This window comes from Papilio xuthus, unplaced genomic scaffold, assembly GCF_000836235.2.
Source record: "Papilio xuthus unplaced genomic scaffold, Pxut_1.1 DF828952.1, whole genome shotgun sequence".
Classification (NCBI taxonomy): Eukaryota; Metazoa; Arthropoda; class Insecta; order Lepidoptera; family Papilionidae; genus Papilio; species Papilio xuthus.
The window spans coordinates 1590458-1615642 of NW_013529697.1; the positions used below are offsets into that span (position 1 = coordinate 1590458).

The following is a 25185-nucleotide window of genomic DNA, read 5'->3' on the forward strand; positions in this document are numbered from 1 at the left end:
TATGGACACAATGTCATCGTATCGGGTACTTACGGGAACAAAGCTGACAAAACGCGATAATTCATTATGCTAACGAGACAGGCTGCCTTCGACGGTGATGGATTATAACATACCCTCGCATAAATATGAACTAAACCATCTCGCATATAAAAAAATAATTTGTAAACTTTGCTCACATAAGAACAAAGTCTATTTTATTGTCTTTTTTATTTAACTTCATAAAAATTACAGCTAAAATATTTTTTGCAATAAAAAAAAACAGTCATGTAAAATTTTTTTTATTTCCTTTTTGCATTAGATATTATGTTTATACATCCTGTAGTTAGATTGTGCAAATTATGCGTAATTAAACGCGAGATAGCTCTATCGAAATGTATATAAAAGTTTGTTATCTCTATTTTTCTCAAGGAGAATGAAAGAGATGACGATATATTCTTATACGAAGTATTTCTGTCAGAAGACTGTGCTTGTCAAATGTTATGACAATTTAGTTTATTATATTATGTCAATAGATGGCGGAACACATTGTTAGATCGCGGTATCAATTTATTTAGTATATTTATCGACTTGCCGATCGCATTTCATTAAAGTTGACTCTCACCAAGATATAACCAGTGTTTCATTGTGACTACTCGATACATCTCCAGTGAGAGGGAGACTTTTTGACTGCTTTACAGTGCTTTAGTACTAATTTGCTAGATTTAATTGATTTCTAGTTTCGCTTCTTTGTGTTTTAAACTTACATGACGTAATAATTGCTTCTTATAATAGAAAGATTGGTTGCAGTTCTTGCATTTATGCGGTCGTTCACCTGTATGTACGATTTTATGTCGTTTCAATTGCATTGATGTTGGAAAGCATTTATCGCACTGATCACACGTATAAGGTCTTTGACCTGTATGTTTTCTCATATGTATCTTTAAGTAGGACTTCGCCTTGTATTTAATACCGCAATCTTTGCAACTAAATGGTCGCATCTCTGTATGCCAGAACTTATGCTTTTTTAGTGAAAGTTCAGATGCGAAATATTTAAAGCAAATATCACATTGGAACTTTTTCTCTTTGTTTACGTACTTTAGATGGTCCTTCAAGGACGCCGGCGACTTGAACGTTTTATTGCAGTGAGTACATTTCACTGGTTCTTTTATATGCACTGTATTAAAGTGTACCTTTAAGAAAAGTTCAATGTATTAGAATTCTTATAAATGCGAAAATTTAGAGACATGGATGGATGTTTGTTAAAAGGTATCATAAGAACAGATGTAGAACTTAGTCTGCAAGAACACATACTCTATCAAGTTTTTTTTAATACCATGCAATCGGAATCGCGGGCGACAGCTTGTTTTAAATAATTTTAATTTAACTAATTAGTTGTGTTAAAACAATATTTTTGCTCAGAAATTATCTATTTACCTTTAAATACGATGCTCTTTTAAATGCTTTTCCACATATGTGACAAATGTTCTCTCTTACATTTGCATGTTCTGCCATGTGCGCCTTAATTATACTCCTAAATAGAAACCTGCAATTTATTTAAAATCTATACATATTGATAAAATTGAAGTGTCTCTTTTCTTATATCATAAGGTGGCAAAAGAGCGAGCGGCCACCTGAAATCGCTGAAATAGCGAAGTGACCGTTGCCCATAGACATACGTAATTGCATATCCGTTGCCTACTTTTAATCGACGGAGGAGAGGATGCACAGAAAGAAAATATTTTCCCCTTTCCATGCATCCTCTCATCCGGAAAGTCCACTTCCACTTCCCATCCTTTCCTTATAAAGAAAAGGATGGGAAGTGGAAGTAGACTAAATTAGGCCTCCGGGACGCACAGTCACCAGACTACGCGGAATAGCTTCCACTTGACGCCTGTCTTCAATGTGGTCGTGGTATTTCACCGGACGAGCCGGATTCGTGCGAAGATGTTAAAGCGGGCTCTACCACTGTTAAATCTGTCTGTATGTAACATCAAGAAAAAAAATCATATTTAGTACACGTGATGTGTAAGAAAAACCAATTTTTTAAATTCGCGTTCTTTCCGGGTAATCTCCGGTACGGCTGGACCGATTTTGATGGGACTTGGACCGGAAGGTAGCTGATGCTATAAGCTACTTTTTAATTCTGCTAACGAAGTCGCGTACGACAACGAACAAAATATTTTTGAGTAATATATGAAATAATTTCACTTTACTCATGTTTAAATTCTAACAAAATAGAGAAAACATGATAATTAGAGTAATGGCCGTCATGACCATTTGTATTTTTTTTTAAATTGCGTCGTTCAAATTTGATAAAATATACATACTTATTTCCACAAAGATCGCAAATATATTTGCCTTCTTTATGAAGTCTTTCATGATTTCTCCATGCTGTGTACGATCGGAAAGTTTTTTGACAAACGGAACATAGTCCGCCATCTTTTTTTAAATGCACCGATCTATAGTGGAACTGCTGTGTCTTGATAGTTGAAGTTGTTTTATCGCAAATATGGCAGATTCTATTTGCTGATTTTGAGAAAAATACGTACGGCTGATGAACTGATCTGGAAATAATATTTTTACTTTCGATTTTAATTTTAAATCCTATTTACATTATTTTAAACTGTATGATACTATATTTGAAATAAGTTATCAACAAAATTTACGATTTATAAATTTGTCTAACATCTAAACCAAAAAAAAACCTGTTCACGAATCCTTAAAAATGTCCCTTGTCACACAATTGAAAAGAAAGCTATTTATAACTCTACAAAAATTTAACTACAATACAAAAATCTTGATCCAAACAATAATCAAGTAAATTTGGAGGTAGTGATCCTCAGCATTGTTCCTTTTGGATATAAAGGAGCCTATTCACCCATCTCATTGTACTATGGAATACCTACGCAATTTTCCACAATCCTGTTGAGGACACTCTACAATCTTGACATACGATTTTACTCTGAGAAAAACAATTTTTTTATTCAATTCGTATACTTGATGATTCTTAAGATAAACAATACTTCTTAAAAAAAAACTATAAATAATATCCCAGAATAGCTTCATTCAGAGCTTTCATTCTGTTAGAACAACTTTTGAGTATTTTTAAAAATTAAGCAAAAAAAAAATCGGATTAAAAACGAAGTTATTTCAAGAACATCTGACCTATATATGCTATGACATCACAATATGGCGCAGGTTCACATACGTTCTTTATTTGTAACGCATTGTACGTGATACAAATAGTTGGAAAAATCTAACCTATGTCCAAACAATTCTGCAAGGTCCCGTCCCACATAGCTGCATAGTTTGCAACACAAATCATTTTTGTTCCAATGTTCGCTTAAATGTACCACCAGATCTTCACGACGTGATGATGAAAAACGACATATACCTTAAAATCGAAACAATATACATAATTTAAACACAAAGATATAGATACTTAACTATCTTTATTTTTACTAATATTATAAAGGCGAAAGTCCATCTGGATGGAAGTTTTTTTTTTAATTCGCGTTAGTCTTTTTAAACGGAGTCGCTAACGACAGGTATTTTTTTTTATAAAAAAAAAGAATCGACCAAACGGCCAAATTTCTTCCCTAAAATAGTGAATAACTTACACAAGAAGTTAAAAGGTTATAGATTCGTTACCTATCTTCAATGAACGGAGGAGCAGAATAAAGAAAGAGGATAAAAGCATTATACAGAGTAGGGGGAGCCTCAAATATTACATACTCCCTTTTTAATTCTTTCCTTTGAAGAGGATGTGAAAGGAAACAGGTCAGGAATTTGGCATCCAGCATACAAAATAACCCATATATTACATCTCATCGTATACTTACCACAAAATAATTTATTAGAATCTTTCTGTGTTTTTTCTTTCTTTTCAATAACTGGACGAGGCCTATATTTTTCAGTAATAACTGCTTTTGTAATGTCTTTATGCTTGAAACATGTTTGTTTCATATGTTTCATAAGACATTTTGTTTTCTCTAAAATAATTATATGAAACTTAAAAGATATACTTTTCTTGGTAGTAGATAAATTAAAAAAGAAAAACTACAAAACTAGAATAACTTTACTGTTATGACAATCCATACAAGAACAGAAACAGTTGCCCAGTTGAAAGAGGATATGTGCCCTTTTTATGTGTACTCTGCAAAATCCACCACTCCTTTCCTTTCCTTATAAGTAAAAAGTGTGAAGAGAAAAAGGCCTCCAGCACACACTCATCAGACGAAATGTTGAGTTACTTCCAATTTACATGTTTTCTGTAATGTCATGGTATTTCACCCTTATAACAGGCTCAATTGTGCAAAATATGTTAACCTATTTAAATAAAAATATACTTACGATATTGTTTCTTACATTTGCTGCATTCTAAAACTTTTATTAACTCCGCACCTTGCTCAGTATTGTTTTTTTCTTCATACATTATCTGTGTATTGGTCATGTTTTTTTGTCTACAAGATTTTCGGATAGCCTTTTCTATTATATCTTTATCATTGTTTTGTGACTCCATATCTTTTATATTGAAATCATGATTGCTTTCTTTATTATCACTTGAATATTCATTTTGAATTAAATTTAATATATCTAAGTCACAATTACTTTCTACATTCACTTCTTCAATTGTAGATATATTCTAAAAAATTTTTACAAATACATGTAATAAATATTTGAAGTTGAATTTTTGTATAACAAAATATCAATCTCGGAGAATTCAGATATGACAGCTGATAGAGATGAACATAGTGTTAAGAAGAAAATCAGAGACTGTGCCGGTGTAATGGCGCAATACTAGCCTTATTAAAATATCTATGTTTATGTCCCCTCACTAATTATTCGGACACTTGACTTAGCAACAAAAGCGCGCCAAAGGAGTCTAACTAATAATGTCTAAAAGTAGGAGTAGCACATGATAACTCTCCGTAGGGATAAAGGCTGGTTGATGATGAAAATATCAACCTTGTAGCAGCTATATGATATTAAATATATTTAGCCAGAATTAAAAGTGTAACTTCATTAATTAAATGAGAATAAACACACATATTTTACATGTTGGCAGTTATAAATTTCTACAGCCACATGTTTTTTATATGAAGAAAAATAGAACTAATGTAAAATATCTCAAAACTGTGCAATGATCTATTCTTCATGTTGTTATCATATCTGGTATCATGAATCATTGTCTTAACCTATATGCATTTTCATCTAAACCAACCAAATCGATAATAATAAAGGCACCACACACAACTAGCCTAGATATTTTTGTGGAACTACTAAAAAAAAATATTGACATGAAATATGAAACAAATCATAGTTACATTTCTATTGTTTGCTATAGATTTTAATATTTCATGGGATCTGTGACATTGTACTTTGAAATCGGCAAACTTCTTGACAATTGTAGCACACGTCTGACACAATATTTGGTACATGTCATCAGGTTCCACCTACAAATAACAAATTTATGTTAGAATGCAGCAATTACAGTAAATAAGCAAATCTTTATATAAGAGTGACAGTTGTGAATAAATCTTATTGGTTTTTAAGATTATGACTAGGATATGACACTGTTTTTGATAATTTACACCTACATTAACATGATTTGGGGAAAATTGTCATTACTAGGTAAACTTTCATTACATTCAAAACGGGTATGAAAAGAAATGTCATAATAAATTACAGTTTTTTAAGAATAATAATTAGAAAACTTACTGATATTCCTACACAAAACTCAAAAAGTTGAGACAGTTCACTTTTGTTTTTAAGAGAGACAAATCCTTCGTTGTTAGATTCTAGGCACGCCCGACATGAAATTGTGTCAATTGTATTATTTCTTTCACAATTTGTAATCATTTTGTACATTCATTTAAAGTAAAACATGAGAATAGCAATATGAAAACAAACAACAACCGTTTCACTGGCTGTCACTGATGACAGCTGTCATCTCACCGGTACACAAAGCATAAACAATCAATTCAAATTTCAAAGACAATTTTTTTTACATAAATTCTTCTTTTAATTACGTATAAGTAAAAAATTAAATTGTAAAGCTGTAAAGAAATTTTTAACTTGATATCTAGAGGCTGGGTATATGCTCTTAAGAGCGAAGTTTGCTGCAATAAAAATCAGTTCAAACTTTAAATAACTATTATCAATATTTACGAATAGGATGTTGCTGATCCTGATTATAATATATAAGAATTTTGGTAAGGTTCTTTGTAGAGAGCAAAAATTGTAATAAAATTTGATTTGTTCTTGTTATGTTTATTTTGCCATCCTAAATCAGATATAAAAACGTTTTTGTCATTGCATGATTGTTTTTTTTACATTACTATGATTGCTTATTGGAAATACCTTGTTTTCCGACTACATACTTCCTTTATAGAAATACTGCTTCAAAACTATCCTGAGACTCAAGGTATTATCGGAAGTTACGATTGCAATAATCCTTCAAACTTGTTACTGAGCGTGACCTCATTAACGTAAATAGTTTTCCGCGCAATTTTAAGCTTGATTACTCGATCGTGTTATAAATTATGGGTGCGTTTTGTATCAACCTTTGTCTTAAGTTTACAGACGAGGTTTGATATGGACATTGATCAAATCTATTGTAAAATTACATTCCTGCCATGGTTTGAGGGAGAAAGTACGAAACTGTAAAGTAACTATACGTACTATTTGATTTAGAACTGGCTTTGGCCTCAATAATTTAACTATTGATGGTTTATTATCAACATTGCAATTTGTTTCAAAGTGTCGGAGGAAAAGTTTCTATTATAAAGTTTCGAAATTGAATTGCCAAGTTCCGTAGAAGCAATTAATACAATTACCTACTTACAGCTTGCCAGGGTTAGCGGTGAGCCTCAAATTAGTCGGATTAAACTTTTAACCCGAGATAAGAAAAGTCTTGCTTTTAAATGTGAAAGTAACAGAATAAATGAGCTCACATGTGTATTATGAAAGCGACGAGGCTTACGACCTAGACCAGAGGAAATAGACCTCTATTATCCCTATATATTCCTATAACCCTAGTGTGAAAGTTATAGGAAATAGCCATGAACATTTAACTAAGCTTTCGTCCATTTTAATATATCCCTCTAAAACTTATAGAAATTAAAATATGTATTGTTCGTTGCAAGTAAATATGTTTTTGTTGTTTTAATAAATAAAAATTTATTCTTTCTTATTTATTACGAGAAGCATTATTAAAAGAATCCTCATTTAATGACATTTTCTTTGTTCAAATATTTAAATTATTAGATGACCGAAAGGGAACTGAATATCATCAGTTCAGGTTATTATTGCGCATATGCAATTCAACTTATCAATTTGAAGCATATTATTACTAACAAAATATTTTAGAATTCTATATAAGGAATTTAATGTTTATATTTCTAAAAAACTTAATATAAATCCAATAGAAAACTGAAGGGTAAGGACTAAGTGAGTTTGTGAAGCTTTTGAAACTTAAAAGAGCCAGTAAAAGCTTTTAGTGCTCCAGTACAAGACTAATTGACATTTAAAAAAGCCTGGATTCTTTACTGTTAGAGCTTAAAATAAAATTTAAAACTTTACGCGTTGAAAAGGTACAAGCAAAGACGATGAAAATCATCAATTTCAATCTTACTAATATAACAAATTCAAATGTTTGGATGGATTTTGTTTGAAAGTATCTTCAGAACGGCTGAACGGATCTTGATAAAATTTGGCATAGATGTATTATAGAACATAGCCTGGAAGAACGCATAGGCTACTAATTTTTTGTTAATCCCTCGCGGATCAATTCGCTGGTGATCGCTAGTGTTAGTATAATTTCAATAGAAATGTAACTTATATATTTTTAACTGGTTGTAATAATATTTTCTTAGGTTTTGTTGCTCTTTTTGTTGCGGACATTGACCTTGAAGAAATATTTGGATATTATAAAACAATACAGAGTAAAATAAATTAACAAATTCCTTCGCCTTAATAGCGTTAATGTTATTGTTACAACTCCCCTAAAATGCTCGTCGCGTCTGAGTTTGTTTAGAGTCAACTCGAAAGGACTGTTTTGGGAAGTTTGCTTGGCTTACGAAGCTCGTTTTAAGAGTAAAGTTTTATTATGTCAAGGGTCTCATTTTTTCGTATAATACATACATTAAAAATACTTAAAAATGAAATATTTAAGAGGGAATAATTGTAGAAACAACTTATTTTTATAACCAGAATTGTTTAATAGACCTTGTTTAGTACTTTCCTTTTATTATTTTTGAAACTTAGTGTTAGTTTCATTAATTGTTTCGATTGTTTTGGTATTTGTTTTTATCTCACATTGGGCTGTGTTTTCCTACTTTTTCAAGGACATGACAACTTGTTGTAATTTCCTAATAATTTAATTTGGCGTTCTTCTTACGGACACCGATTGCGTGCCGCAGGCCCATTGTTTCAGCAAGCTAATCTAAAAGCCAATTATAAATCGCATCGCGTGTTCTTAAAACGAAAGCAAGACAGGCCGCGGGGGATTGTCGTCGTTCCTAGTCCCAAACTTATTACACGTAATTTAAAAGAAAACTCATTAGTCTGGCGATGTTCGGTTGAGATAATTTAATTACATGTTCATATCGAACATTGAGTCTGATATTCCCGTGACATTTCTATCAGAGAGAGTCCAGTCTCGACGGACGATATCGATAAGCGAGAAACTCGGGTTACAGAGAAACCTTTATAAGCGAGCAAATATCACAGTTTCTTGGAATCTCGTTTATCCAGGTTCAACTATACACAAAAAGATTTTGTCTTTGGTTTTTCTAACAGAATGGAAGGGATGACAATGTTAATACAAGTGTTTTGCTAGTGTGAAAGTACGGTTAATATATCTTATATTAATACATAAGAAATAAAAAGAACAGATGTTTTTGTCTATTAAAACTCTATGTTATTTACTACTACTATTTACTTTATATTATTATTATTTATCACTTTAACAAAAGTAAATAATGCAAAATATACTTTATATTGCTGTAAATAATAATAATACGACAGAAATATTACTAACAACGATTACTTGAAATAATTTGGCAAGCTAATAAATAAAGGGAAGGACAAAGAAGTAAAATAAGTCCTTTGGGAACACCTGAAGGTATTGTATGGAACGACTCTCGTAGCTACTTTCTTACTAAAAGGGGACAAGAATCAATGAAGTACCTCAATATCAAATTATATGGCAACATTTTTACGAATTGTCTATGCCATTAAGCGAGTATAATAAAATAATTTTATTTTTGTTAAAAGCAAAAAGTTTTTTTTTTCGACGAAACCCGTAAACTAGTAAGCAAAACTCAAAGACTTTAAGAATAGTTTGTCGTTTCAGCTTTACTAAGATATATTTTCCTTTAGTTGAGCACATTCATAATATTCCCTTGAGAGGAGAATGATTGATGTTCTTACACGCCTACACACGACTAAATAAGTTATTTAAGTAATTAGTTGAAAACATGACGAAACAATGTTTTATAAATACAATATCGCGTCGGCCTCCGCTTTTATTATTTAATCTGTTTTTTTATTAAGTGATCTTTGGTGGATAAACATATAAGATACTGGCATCTACTAAAATATTTATTTAAAAAATAATGCAAATTGTGAAATTGTTATACATAAAATATAATTTAAAAGAATACGACACATAAGGAATACAGAAATATTATGGCTCCGAGTTAGAAAATAAGTGCTACGAAATATCTAAGACGTAGAAATTCCGCGTAGCAATCACTACGACGCGTAGAAGCCGTGATGACGACGGTCGTTTTGTTTCCTGCTTCGCGAATCATGTCAGTGTCTGATTATGAACTATGTTAGTTTGTTATTTGACTAGGTATGTTACGAATTCTAAAAACCGTCGAAGTTATATTGTCAAAACTGATATTTGTTTGTTTTCATATATTATAATAATATTTCACTAGTTATTTTCTGTCAGATCTTTAATAGAAGGATAAATAGGTTAATTCCAAACAAGTGTAAATTTTCTTTCGTCGTAATAATACTAAAAATCAACTATGACATTCAAATTTTTTTTAATAATAAATTTAGTCTTTCATTCAGCTCTGTAATATTAATATAAGTAGGAATTATTTGCACGAAAATGAGAGCTCGTAGCCTTTAATCTACCTCTATGCTCTTTAATCTATGGATACGAGTTGGAATCACTAAATACACAATACATCTCTGAGATGAAAAGATATTGTATTCTTACATATATCTATCCTTTTGTATTAAAGTAAATATTTATTTCTAAATGTTCTCTTGATTATAATAAAATAATAAAACTTCTGTCCTATATTTTACTCAGTTTATTTTGCAATTACATTTTCGTAGAAGGATGTAGAACAGTATTCATATAATATTTTCCTTTGAACCTTTCGTAGAAAATTTAGTTTCTCAGTTTTCCTCGAAATAAAAGTAAGTAAATACGCGGATTCAGAAATGTATTCCAGTCAATCTCACAACTACGCGTGTCGTCTTCGTACAGTAAATTTTTATCATCCCAATGTGGCCATCAAATTTGAATAACTTTAGGAACTAAACGTCGGTATGGTAATTCGTAAGTGCAAAGTTATACCACGATTTATATTGTTTACATTACATCTCATGAAATGCGCTGAAAGCAATGTTGGATTTGAATTATTCATATCGAAAAGTTTAAATTTATGTTCCCGTATGATTCAGCCCTTACGAGCATATTCTCACTGACATTAACGTCTTCAAATATTTTATGGACTGAATCCCAGACGCGGTTTATTCGTGAATTAATCAAGTTTCAGTAAAAACTTTCGTCGTCTTTTTTTGTTAAATGACCTATGTTACCTTTGTTTAAATCGTTACAACATGAGTTTTATTCTGTAAATAATAACAATATTTTTAAATTAATCATGTCACTGATGACAATATTTATTAAGAGAAGATAAAGTACATTTTCGGCTACATTAAAAATAAGGAGTAAATAAAACTAGTATTGTAAAAATAACAAAAGCTTCTGAAGATATTTATTATGTTAGACCTAATTAAAGTAAAATATTATCGTTATTAAATACTGATGAACGATAAGGTATAAATATAAAAGTCCTTTTAGTATGCAATTAGATTTTTATATTTAAATACATTAGAGTTTCCAAAATAACGCTGCTATCTAAAACATTAAAGTGGCTGTAACTGCTGAGAATCATCGTAAAACCCTCGAGCTATAATAATAAAGTTAAAAAAGTTTACGTTTACACGACGTCTGCTTTGAAATGTTCACAATTAACTCCTCTTAATGAACTTTAGAGGGCGAAGTCTAATTACACAAAGGAGTTTTTATTGAATTAATAAAGAGGAGTATTGGAAAAGGATTTAAAAAATATAGATGTTAGTCTATGGCAGGTGACCGTTGCTATTTACCGTCCTACTTATTCAGGTCCCGTACGATGTGGGTGGGCTAAGCTTGCTTATAGATCGGAGGGCGCCGGCCAGTGTGTTTCGAAGTGTCGGCGCGCGCGGACGTATCGTACACTACCCTGTTGCGAATAGACAGAGAGGTCTATACTAATATCAAGGTGCCAGAGTGAGACACGAACACGCGACGCTCAATTTCAACAGGTCGTTATTGAAACTTAAAACTAAATGGTGATCCTGTGCAATTATTTCAACTTCTGTTATGATTTTATTAAGTGTTTAAGTTGAAAGTTTTATCAGGCGTTCGGAAATTATAATTACTTTTGATAAAGAAAATAAAAAATTAAGTGAGCTTTTTATATTCGTTTTGATAAAAGCAAAAGCTATTTAAGATTATTAAATATTTTTTTAAATTTTAATTGTTTAGTGTAATAAAAATGTTTTCTTCTACTTTTCGTTGGGACTATACCCTAGTGTTACAATGATCTATCAACCATCAAAAGGTCGCGGATTGGATTCTCAGTTCATTTCCTTTAACAATTATTAATTTTATTAATTAGTAAGAAATCTTTGTACAATACCGAATTACGTAGGTTAAACAGGAATAATTTGAAAACTTAAATTAAGAATACACAATACATTTCATCTTTAATGGAGCCCTAGATTTCGGAATACTAATTGTAATTAAATACTAAGTTTTCAGCTTTTTTATTTGAGTATATAATAAGCTCGTATATAAAAATAATTGTTAAAATATGTTCTTTTATTCTAATGAAAATAATATAAACAGTTTTCCTATTTGAAATTCGAACGATTAAAAGTTTGAAATATTCCGTTAAACATAAATACATTATTTTCAGCCACATGTTTTTAAATGCATTTTGGAAAACAGTTACGATTAAAATAGAACGAAAAATAGTTGACAGGAAAGGATTTTCCGATCTCGAGTAATTACGTAACTAATATGTAGAAGTATTTTTTGTACGTACTATCTTTCGAATATTTATATGTGAAATATTCTTATAGTATAACTATCAAAAATACACGTAAACGCACATTGTTTCAGCTATCAATAATAGGTTTTGAAAAAGGAACAAGTTTTTTTTTCTAATTATACTTTTCTTTGCGTGTTATTCTTTAATATGTTATGAAAGTTCAAATAAGCTTTAAAGTCTTGAAGGCAAATTCTCATTGTGGTTTTGCCTAATAGGCTCTGTTTGACTTTCAATTTGCTAAGCGATGACTTAACATTCTACACACCTATTTTCATTAAGTTCTCGGACTTAGTTTTTAATATATTCACAATATGTGTCTAGGATTGATGACAATCAAATAACTCATAAAAGTTTAAATGTTACATTAAATTAACATAAAATATAATAGTCCGTTAAATAGTAACAGTTGTTAGCAGTCCTTAACTATTTCAGTGTAACACAAACACAAGAGACGTGTACATAAAGCGGGCTCACTGGACTCGTTAAATATGTACCGCGTGTTCTCTGATTGCTGAGCGAAAATACGCTAAAACAGCATTTTTGAGAGATTCTCCGTTTACTGTGAACATGTTTTTATGGTAATTATAACCGCAGAGTCTAAAACTCATCATGATAAAGTTATAACTATCATCATGATAGGCAATTTAATTCTATTCCTACCTTTATATCCTAGTAGTTTTTGTGATTAATCTTTCATTTTATTTAAAGTTGCCAAATTGAGCTTAAAGCTCATAAATTAGCACACTAATTCTTTTAAAAAACTAGTATCTGAAAAGAGTCATTTCATGTTTTAATACATATAGTATATGTACTTATATTATATAAAGTAAAAACGCAGACAAAATTATTGTCATAGTCTTGTTATAGTGTTTTATTTGACATTCGGAGAAAAAGAATCGTTTTATTCCACAAGTGGGTGCTACAAGTAAGTAGTAGACATTTGTACTAACTTTACGTTTTATTTTCAAGGTTTTTATTATGCATATAGCTCGATATAATGAATATAGATAGGTTAGATGGATAAAAATCATTCATATATAGAGGTCTAAATATATCTTTAAATAAACTGTCCAACCGTTTATTACACTAGCCAAAGTAATTGTTGGTCTTGTTTAAAACGTTTTATTAGAAAATATAGCTCCTACGTTGATTTTTTTTCTTAAATTGGTTATAAACGGAGCAACAAGTAAAGTGGATAATGACCTACATTTCGTCCACGCCCCGATATGTAATGCTGCTTGTTACGAACAATACAACCACACTAAGTGGATAGAAATTGATAACACATTTAGTATCACAATGCCTATTATTTTAAGGTATTTTAGTGACAGATTTAATGATGTAGAATCATGAATATTGTTAAATATATTGTTGAAGACATTCGGTTATGTATCACAACATAGTATAAGAGTAGAGCATAGTTGGTTTGTTTGAAATATATTAGAATAATCTGTCAATAATCTATTACAAATTTAACTTTTATAATTTGAATAACATTTGAGATAGTAACCAATTTCAGTAGTAGAATTAGTAGCCTTGATTGTGTATTGATTTTTAAACCCGTTCTGATATTGTCTGTTTTGTGGGTAATCGTAAAATGTATTGATTACACTTAATCAGAAACATGTTTGTTTCAATATTGGTATCATTAAGTAGAAAGTTCGTAGGAAAAAATCAATACGTTTGTGTACGTGGCTCATGGTCATTGCTCGTTGAACCAAGCTAGTGACAATAGGATGTTTTAGTTTCGATGTTTTTTCAACGATATTTAAAGAGGTAAGTTTTGATTATTTTAAAACAATTATTAAAATTCAAAGTAAGCTTAAAATTCAAGCATCATTATAACGGTCGATTTTATAAGTTTTTTATTGTAGAAAAAGAAAATTAAAAACTATTCCAATCCAATTTTAATCTTATATTTTTCGTAATCATAAAACAAAATCATCATCAAACATTTTTAAAACAACTTTAACAATATACGAAGGATACTTCTCTTCTTGTTCGTGGTAATTGCTACGATTATCTTCAGAGCCCTTAAAGCTTTGAGAAAGCTCAATGGGGTCTCGAATATTTAAAAGAAAGGTGAGCTTTTGATTCGTCTAATTCACAAAAAAGTTTTATTTTTTAGTTCGGATATTTTTCATTTAATGTCATCATTTACGATGTAATATAGAATTAATGTAAACTCTAGATATAATAACTAATAATACCTTCTATATATATTTTTTTAATTTTAAGATTTTTAAAATCAATTTCTTCCTACTACGAGAAATGCCTTTTGATAAATTGGCTACGATACATGTAAATAAACATGTAAAGTATCTCGCGGAGGAAAACCATAAACAATAATTGAACAGCTATACTAGCAATTTACAGCCAGTGCAAGCTCAAACAAAAACCAGAAGTAACCATAAACAGGCTATAAAGAGTAATGGTTCTGTTTAATCTCGCGTGCGAACTCCTTGCTTGAACGCCGTCCGTAGAAACTAATTACTAAGGTTTATTTCAATTGCTTAAAAAAAACTAGGTCTTTATTTTAAATTTATTACTATATTTTTACTTTATTTTTCTAGATGTATATCAGTTTTTAAATTTTATGTTGTCATAATAAACGTAACACATTTAGTTCACGCAATGAAGAAATATTTTTATTCTTTTGTTACGAACGTAACTGTTAAATATAGTTTTAGTGCCATAATTTTTTATCTTAGTCTGACATCGCGTAAATCAAAGTAAATACCAATTTTGTTTGTACGTTTACTTTAAAGAAAATTTCTAGTTGAAATATTTTAAATGTTATTTCGTACTTATATCAAATATTTTAAAGTTATTTTGTAATAACGAATAGGAAAATAGCTTATATCTGTTGCAGTTCGCCCTGGCTTATCTTGACAGATAGATTAATTTAAAAATGAGCCTTACTCTCATATTATTATGTGTTTGACAATAAAAAGTTTCAAGTAGATTTTAAGTTTAATTGAGGCCATAATATCTTTATTACATGAGAACAGATAAACTAAATGACTGTAATTATTTACATTACATGACATATTTTCAATTATATTTTATCCTTTCTATTTTTTTACTCTAAAGATAACTAAAATCTTAAATGATATGTCATCGATTTTTTTTTGTCATCAGACTGACGTAATCTTTTATTAATGTGTCATGACTATCACAGTAGTCGGGGTTAATAAAAGTCGTATGTTAACTAACGCGTTTATTACCACACTCTTCTTCACTAACTATTTTTTAGTCCTTTCATTTAATGATTGAAAACTTTGGCCTAGTAATTATTGAGTGAATTGAATTGACCTTTTTAGGGTTCCGTACGTCATAGAAAAAAAGCGGTACCGTTATAGGATCACTTTGTTGTCCGTCCGTCTGCCTGTCAAGACCCTTTTTCTCAAAAACGCGTGAAGGTATCTAGCTAAAATTTATCTCAAATACACAGATCTGCGCTCCCTTAGAGCTGTGAAAACATAAAAGTTCTAAACCAACGCAATCAAAAGATACAACTATTTATGTCGCGAATTTACGCATTTTTTTTTCTAAATCGAATGAAGTTACTTTCTTAACCGAATTTAAAAAGGAGAAGGTTCTAAATTCTAATGTATGTTTTTTTTTAAATAGCTAAGTTACTGCAAAATCTTAAGAAAACTATTGACGAGATATGATTATCTTATGGTGACATAAATTAAAATTTATTCTTGAAGTTAAAAGATTATTTACCAAGCCAGATTAAAAAATAAAATATTGTATAATTAGCATCATAAATCTAGTTCACTGGAGAAAATCTTTATATACATATATAATTCTTCTGTGAGTGTGTATGTCACTGAACTTCTCTCAAACGACTGGACCGGACCGATTTTGATGAAATTTTTTGTGTGTGTTCAAGGGGATCTGGGAATGGTTTAGATTCACAATTTTGTCCGCTGAACAATGTTTTTTTAATTAATTTTTAATTTATTAGTAGTTGTTGATTTTGAAATGTTTTACATTGGATCCGACAGACGGCGCTACCATCGCAGTGTCAAATTTTAAATAATATTCGAATTAAAGACGTGTAGACAGGAAAACGTCTGTCGGGTCCGCTATATTAATATAAATATAACGATGTTTGATGTTTTTTTGTGACGAAATGGACATTTATTATGTTACGTTTAGATTTATTTGTGTTCGGGGTTTTAACAATAGTAGCAACACACTATTGAAATCGTTACCACCCTGTACATGATTGATTGCGATGGTAATTTTTCAACATATTGGAAGCATAGTAATAGTGGTTCCAAAGGATTTATTATAGTATTTTTATATACATTAGTCTTTGTTCTATTCCAAAAAATATTGATTAATATTTTTATAATACTTTCTGACCCATAACTTTTTTTTTCTTTTCTCTCTTGGCGGCCAATAACTTATTGTATAGTCTATTTCATTATTACATAGGATAAGGATTTATTTAGACGGTCTATTGTAGAGACATTCTGTCAATATTTGATTAATAATCACACATTATTTAATAAGCTACTTAATAAAATAATATTAATTTTTAATATTACTTTCATTAAGTAACTAGCTGTCGCCCGCGTGCCGTCCGCGTGGATATATGAAGAAAAATAATTAGTGTAGTCTATGTGTTCTTTCAGACTATGTTCTATACGTATGCCAAATTTAATCGTAATCTGTTCAGTTGTTCTAGAAATCTTCAAACACCCATCCATCCATCTACATCACGTCCATCTAAACATTCGCATTTATAATATTAGTAAGTTAAATAAAAACCAGCTTTTCAAGGCATAAATTCGAAAAAAAAAAGTATCCTACGTCGGTCTCCTGTCTCTAAGCTACCTTCTCACCAATTTTCAGCAATATCGGTATAGCCGTTGTTGAGTTATAAATAGTGTAACTAACACGACTTTATTTTATATATGTAGATAATTTATCTTTAGCACGGCAGCTAAAATGAATTTATTTCGTTGTTAAAAACCTAATACTAAAACTATATACATATTCACATTAAACATTCCAACTAACTCTTATTCACGACTATATTTCGTTATTAACACTTACCTCGTCCCTTCTTTTTTCATAATTAAAAAGTCAAAAATTGTTAGTGGCCAGTATTCCATGTTTAACATAATTTTATATACATACTCTGTGAAGTCCATTCCTATATTTTATCATACTCGTATAATGCTATTTTAAAGCAATGGTAGTTTTGGCTTACAATAAGTTAGACTCATAGCAAAGCGTAGTTATTAGAACACAGTTTCACTTTGATAATATTACTTTGGATAGTAACTCGAGTTGGTATTAATTGTTCCTCTCAGCGTAATTCGCCTGGAACTTAATAGCTGCCCCTTTCAACGCTCAAATATCATATCTGTTCCGCTCTTAACAATATTGTATCAAAGGGTAAAATAATAAGTCACAATACATTAATTAAAGCAATTGCCTGAATATAAAATGACAAACAATTGAATTTTTTATATTTACTTGATTATTTTCATATTAAATTGTGAACTTAACATGATATAGTCTCAGAAGCTTTTTCCTTTTAAATTATTCTCAAACGTTACTGGAATCCTTTGAAAATAAAAGTAGATAAACTAATTTAGAACTTAATTTTCGATGCTAAGGATGAACGAGAGTCATGAAAGTCGATACAGACAGACGAAGTTTTCTCCGCGTCTCGTGGAAATTCAATAAGCTTTTCTTTTTAATACTAGACTAGACAGACGTTTATACGAATGTATTTCGTAGCTGTAGAGTGAGTTTATTAGTTTAACAACTTGTAAATATGTGTGTAAAGTATTTACTTTAAATTAATTATTAGTAAAGTATAATATTGTTTAGTATTTATCCTTTTGTATGTTGCCTTTACTATATTCCTAATTATTCGACGTTTTATAAACAACGCAAATGCTACGAACGCTACGTTTGCTACGGATTTCAGCTACATTCTTTGCTTTGCTACACCATTTATTTACGTTTAATTTTCTTATATTTAAACGGCAATATGTAACCGATAACATATTTATATGTTAGACGAGAAGCTATTAGGATACTTATATGGAAAATCCTTAAATACTTTTAGATAGTGACTATGTCTAAAACTATGCTGAGTACATCCTTGTAATATTTATAATAATAGGACTTATTGAATATCTATAAATTGTGGTATCTTTTGTTATCTTAAATGTAAAGAATCGAGGTCACGGCGATTTCGTCTCGAAACGATTTCTTACAATTTAAATTCTTGTTAAGCAACCAAAAAGGTTACGTAAGCATTCGTTTACAACTGGCTGATAATTCTTATTTGTAGTACTTCTAAGACATTTTTTTTTGGTTAGAAGAAGAGCGTTTAACACTTTATAGGTCTTTATACTATCGATTTGTTAACAATATTTACTCAAATGCTAAATGCTAACTGCTAACTGTTCCAAAATATTTAAAATTTTTGGCTTGTTACAAAGATCTTGTTAAATGCTTCTTGCATTTGACAGCGACCGTTACTGGAGATTTTCACACCCTTATTTTCCTAACTGCATTTACTGGCATGTGCATATTTCGTTATGTTTAGCATAACTCTATAAGACAGAATTTAATTGAATGTCTGGTGGACAAAAACTGGTGGATTTACCCCATATGAGTGGAAAAAGGATAGAGAGTTGATAAAGTGTAACTGGATAAAACAAATATTTAATATTTAAAGAGTGATGGTTAATTCATAAACAATTAGTTTTTAGCCGCGACTTAATCCGCGCGGATTAAAAAAAAATACTTTGTTTCTCCAAAAGTTTGTTCCAGAGATTTGTTTATCTGTTCCGGAGTTACCTGTTAACAAACATCAAAACTTTTGCAATTATAATGAGATTCAACCAAGCAATAGAAAACGTTAAACCCTTTCAAAAACAGTACTGTCTACGACTATGTAGAGTTTTTCAAAATATCAATATATGTTTTCTTGTTCCAGGACGGCAAGGAACGTAATACAATGTGTTACTTCAGCATAATACTGATTATATTCGATTTAAGTGACCGGTTGTGAAGAATTAGTGAAGGATGGCGCCGCGAATTGTAAAATTGTCAATATTACTCACGTTTTGTTTATCTGGAATCACTATTGGTAAGTTTTGCGCATATTTATTAATTAACTAGCGATCGCCCGAGACTCCGTCTATGCGGAATTAAAAAGAAATATTATTAGTAGCTTATATGTTCTTCCAGACCGTGTTCTTTATTTATGCCATATTTAATTAAGATTCGTTGATCCATACTAGAGATACCTTCAAACAAACATCCATCCATCGATCTAAACATTCGCATTTATAACATTAGTAAGATTAAATTACCATGGTTAACCTTTGAACTTAAAAGAATTGTTTGCAAAATTCTGATTTTTTTATATCGAGGAAAATTTTATTTTGTTTATTCGCATAAAAATGAAGTCTAGTTATTTTTCTTTATAATTTAAGCTACTTATTCGTATTCCAAAAATTCGCCACATATTCAGGAAGGCGGGAAACATTACTTATAAATAATTCATACAAAGGTAACCGCACCCATACTGAATATGTTTATGGTAACGTCGAAAAAGGTTAGGATATTTTTCTTTTGAATCAAATCAAATGTAATGATAAAATGGACAGAGGTTTAATATAAGTAACAGTCGATATCCAAAATATCTAATTAATCTTACTAATATAATAAATTCGAATGTCTGGATGGATGGATGTTTGTTAGAAAGCATCGGGAACACCTCAACAGATCTGGATGAAATTTAGCATTGATGTAAAACCTAGTCTGGCAGAACTCATAGCCTACTAAGTTTTTTTTTTAATTCCGAGCAAACAGAGTCGCGGGCGATAGCTATTTTATTAATTAATCTAATCTTTCTACCGGTTGGTGTTCCTGGCATTCCTGTAATGATATTTTGATTAGCACATGAATATCGACCACAATGTTTATTAACGATACTGGTAGATGCTACTATTTATGCAGAATACTATAACTAGACATAAGATAAAAAAAAACAACTAATGCTTTGGACTCGTTACAAAATAATTTGATAAATAAAATTAAAAAAAAAACACATAATATCCTACACTAATAATATTACCGTTTTTAATAAAAGTAGAGTCAGTCTCGGATTTACCGATGGAAATGGATTTCGTCGGAAAAAATAAACGATATCCGGGATAGAATTGTCCATCCAAGCAATTTCTTCCAACGTAGTAGAAGACGGAATCTTTATACCAACTAAGGGAAGCTTTGTGACGCAAAATTTGCATTTCATCGGTTTACACTGCTAGTCCAGCTTACTTGTTCTTCAGTAAATAAAAATCTCTTCCAAGTTTTTCCAACGACAATGTCCATCAGTGCGAATGAATGAACTAACTGCATCTTTTTAAAGATATCGAATATTTTGTTTCAAGTCGAAGTATTTTTGTGTTTATTTATTTATTTATTTAATAACTGGAAAACTATATTAATAATGATAGTTTTCGCATATGGACAATAAAAATAACAGTATAACATCGCAAAGAGAATAGACAGTTTTAAAATGGAAAAAAGAAAAACAGAAATACAAGAACACCAAGCGGCTAGCAAACTGGACAACCAAAGAATTCGCTTCTCAAATCGCTTACAAAATTTTATAAATTGTTACTATTTAAAAAAATTTAACATAAAATGACCTTTTTTTTTCTTAACATGGATATCCACCAGTAAAACACCTGTATAAATAATCCAATTTGTTTACGTTGCTGTAAACATTGGCTGGGTATCAGTCCCCAGAGTGACGTAAATGTGACCGACTAAATTATTGTTGTTAGAGTGTAATCTCTTAAAGCAATAAAACTATTACCTACATTATAAATGTACTGGCTCTTGCCCACGACTCTGTCTGCGCGGTATTCAAACATAGTAGCCTATGTGTTATTCCAGACTTTGCTCTACATCTATGCCAAATTACAGCGAGATCCATACAACAGTTCTTGACATACCTTCAAACATCCATCCATCAATCTAAACATTCGCATTTATAATATTAAGTAATATAGTAATAGTTTAGTTATATAAGTAAGATTAGAGAAATTCTATAAAGATTTTTGAATTACACAATAGGGATAGTAGTCAAGTGGTCAACTTAGTCGGATGAGCTAATGATTTAATGTAATACTAAAATGTTTTTGGTGGTTTTGGTTTAGTGACAGGCATGTCGGATGTTTGGGTGGAGCTGCGGGCGCCGCGCTTCGTCGTCCATCGGCACAGCGCGGTGCTTCGCTGCGAGCACAACGTCGACCCTGACTCTCTCTACAAGGTATGAATAAAAAGTGTAATTGTACACAGTGTGTAATTGTACAAAGTGTGTAATTGTATAAAGAATGTTACTGTATAAAGTGTGTAATTATACAAGTGTGTAAAAACTGTCCAACTGTACTTTTAGATGACACAGCAAGATTTCTTTTTGTTTTCATACACAGATAAATAACATCTTTTGCTCCTATATTACAAATTGTGTAATTTATTCCGATATACGTTGTCTTTAACAAACTAATTAATGTTATCAAATTTTGTTACCAGGTAGTGTTTTTCAAACACGGTCAAAGGATAATGAAGTACGTGCGCGGAAGGGATCCTCCCTTTGAGACCTTCAATTTTACCGGCGCTGAAATTAACGTAAGTTTTGATGTAAAATCCTTAATAATTTTATTATAATTGTACAGAAAATTAGTAGTCATATTTATCAAATTAAGCTTAACAGACACTAATCTATACTATTATTATAAAGAGAAAAGATTTTATTGTTTGTTTGCTTTGAATAGGCTCCTAAACTACTGAATCGATTTGAAAAATTCTTTCACTGTTGCGGGGCCATACTATTCCGGGGTAACATAGTAGGGTATATGAGATTTTGTGACACAGTTAGGCCAACTGCTTTCTTATAATGCTATCACATATGACTCACAGCCAATTTCATTCTCAAAATCTAAACATGTGAAATAATATTATTTTACAATCAATGTGCAATATACTTATTTCGTTTGAATTTGTTTGTAGGAAACGACGAATGCATCATGTTTGTATTTTTATTTGTATTTTACGTATAAAATATCAAAGAGTTGAGTCATATTTTCATTTCAGTTGATAAAGTTAACACCTACTTCCATAACGTTGGAGAAAATGGATTTCTCGGCTTCGGGTTCGTACGCCTGTGAAATTGCACTCGAGACGCCTTTGTATTCAAAAGTGTCGAAAATTCATGAACTGAATGTTATTGGTGAGTAGCTGTTTAACACTTCGTGACGTCCAAAACTATTTTCTACTTTAATCATTGAAAATAACAAAGTGAAGTGGATATGGTTAACGAATCGCAGTTATCCTAGCGAAAAAATCTGTATGCAGACAAAAATAAAACTTTTAACAATTTCCTCGTTAGTATTCGTGACACACTAAAAACAACATTTATTCTCTATTTCACTCTCTGAATTGTTATTTGACTTAATTCGTGTTTGCTTTTCTATATTTCATTTAGTCCGCCAGAAGTACCGTCCAAAAATTAAAATAAAACACAAGAAAGTATCGTCCAGTGAGAACTTAGAAGCGACTTGTCAGAGCGCCCCCGCTCACCCCGCACCTCACCTCACCTGGTTCATTAACCATATGAAGGTATGTCTACAACTACCTTTCCTATGCAATATTTGTAAATACGTGTACCCTATGTATCCGTAATTCTGTTGCTTAATTATCTGTGGTAGGTCAACAAGCTATGTAACACAGTGTAAGCAGTTTGTAAATAAAAAAACAATTAGGCCTTTTGAACATGAATGAATTAAGATTCATACAGATGCAGATTACGTTATTTAATTTAGAGCAAAAAGAAAAGCAAAGAAAGAGAATTGGCTCATCAAATTACTTTTAAAATTTATTATGAAAGCGAAAGAATGTAGTATGAAAGCTTGAGATTAAATCCTTTAATAACTGTAGTAAAAAGAGAAAACTTATCAAACTTCAAAAACAAATATGGGAATAAGTGCATTGTGCAAGTTTTATTGCAAATATCTTTGAAAATATTAAAGTGAAGGATATTTGAAACGGAATTATTAAATTCTTTAAACATGGATCATATTTTCTTTCTATAATAATTGATAGGCTTAGAATATTTTTATTTAAGATAAAAAAATCCTAAGGTTTACACGAAATAATTTTTGATGTACAGGTAGACGAAAGATTGATCGAACCTCACGGAACTTGGAATGTCCACCGTCATCATCACGGTATGCCGCTGTCGCTCACTAATTCCTCGCTCCACTTTCCGTTGTCCAGTCTCCAGCTGTTCCCCAATCAGACAGTGGAGATAACATGTCTGAGTACAATACCAAGCTACGCGAATCTCGGTGAAGGATTTGCGGATATACAAAATCATACGGTTACCGGTAAGCATTAATTATAAATAAATCTTGTAAGAAAATAAATGTACCTAAGTTACAATGGCTGCAGCTTGTTTTTTATCTCTGTTTTCTCAGAGAGAATGTGTGAGACAACACATATGTTTATGTGTAAATTTTTCGGGAGTTGTAACTCAGGGTTAATTAAGCTAGTATGGGTATTTACCGTTGGGCCGATTTTTTTTCCGATAGGGTTAGCCTCGATGGCACGGTATGGCGAAAACCTACTAGTAAATGTAACGCATAAACATTTCTACATTAAATATAATTAATGGTTCAAATGTATAGTTGATTATGGCTAACGGTTGTTATAAAATAGTTGTCTAGTTATTCTATAGAAAAGGTCTTTAATCTAAAATTATTAAAAAAATAACATCCTGTGTGTATTCATTAAAGAACAGAGTGTACTGGATATTTCGCACTACGCATTATAAAGTAAATTTTTTGAGATAGTGTGTATTGAACCTTATATTGTTTTCCAGTTAACGTAATCCGTATGGAACCGCCGCCCACTCAATTACCGGTGAAGATCATCAGTCCTGAACACAATTCTTCAAATCGTTACAACAATCAGTGTGTGCTTATAATTTTAATGTATTTGATGTGCTGTTATACTAAGATGCAGTGAAGTGTCACGATTCGTAATTTAAAATATATTTTTTCAAATTTCGTACTTCCATATTTTTATTTTTACTATTTTTATAAATTGATTTAACTACTGAAGGCAATGACAAAATAACTTCTAGATACATTAAATCCGACAGTAAGCTTGAATAATTTGAATAAGTCGCAAAGCATCTGACACTTTAGCTTGTAAAAATAACTTTGGATCTTGACTTCGATATTTGAGCGAAACCAAAGTGACCGCTTGCTCTCTCGCAAACTTCTCAAGGAAAAGTAAAATCTCTACGTTATCTCTCTATTACTTTATCTTGATGACGTATTTTAATTTAAATATGCAATAGAGGATCGATTTCTAAAAATTTTTTTTAGTTACTTTTGTCTTCATTTAAACATCAATTATAGAAGAAAATTAAATAATGGAACTTATACTGAACATTATTTCTTTACGAGTTTATGGCAAAAGATTTTTTTTATCGAAATTCTAATTTCGTGGCCTATTCACAATTAAAAATAAAAAACGTTGACTTTTTTAAAATTTTAAATACCATCCTTTTTTAATATATTGCATTAATTAATGTAAATGGGTAATTTTTTTTTAAACACTTTTTTACGCGAAATTATGAGACTGATGTAAAAAATAGGCGTACTAAAATGGCTAAGAACAGCAAACAAAAATATAAATAACTTCACGTTCACTTACGCTTGTACAA

The 25185-nt window shown here is 30.8% G+C and overlaps 2 protein-coding genes across 3 annotated transcripts; one reads left to right on the forward strand and one right to left on the reverse strand.

Moving 5' to 3' along the window:
- Positions 1-281: 281 nt before the first annotated feature.
- On the reverse strand, positions 282-5871 carry LOC106124232 (zinc finger protein 2 homolog). 2 transcript variants are annotated; one of them, XM_013320701.1, is made up of 8 exons: positions 5701-5871; positions 5307-5435; positions 4333-4624; positions 3822-3971; positions 3241-3373; positions 2307-2543; positions 1414-1522; positions 282-1169 (listed from the first exon to the last, which is right to left on the reverse strand). In XM_013320701.1, exons 1-8 carry the CDS (start codon positions 5848-5850, stop codon positions 702-704), a joined length of 1668 nt encoding a protein of 555 aa, XP_013176155.1. In that variant the 5' UTR covers positions 5851-5871; the 3' UTR covers positions 282-701. The 2 variants fall into 2 exon arrangements, with proteins under 2 accessions (XP_013176155.1, XP_013176162.1); XM_013320708.1 differs by lacking the exon at positions 3822-3971.
- Positions 5872-11493: 5622 nt separating this feature from the next.
- LOC106123391 (cell surface A33 antigen) lies at positions 11494-24479 on the forward strand. The gene is made up of 8 exons (XM_013319666.1): positions 11494-11601; positions 19375-19527; positions 21611-21723; positions 21987-22082; positions 22548-22683; positions 22939-23072; positions 23623-23839; positions 24334-24479. The coding sequence occupies exons 2-8, from the start codon at positions 19464-19466 to the stop codon at positions 24477-24479; spliced, it is 906 nt and encodes a 301-aa protein (XP_013175120.1). The 5' UTR covers positions 11494-11601; positions 19375-19463.
- Positions 24480-25185: the final 706 nt, after the last annotated feature.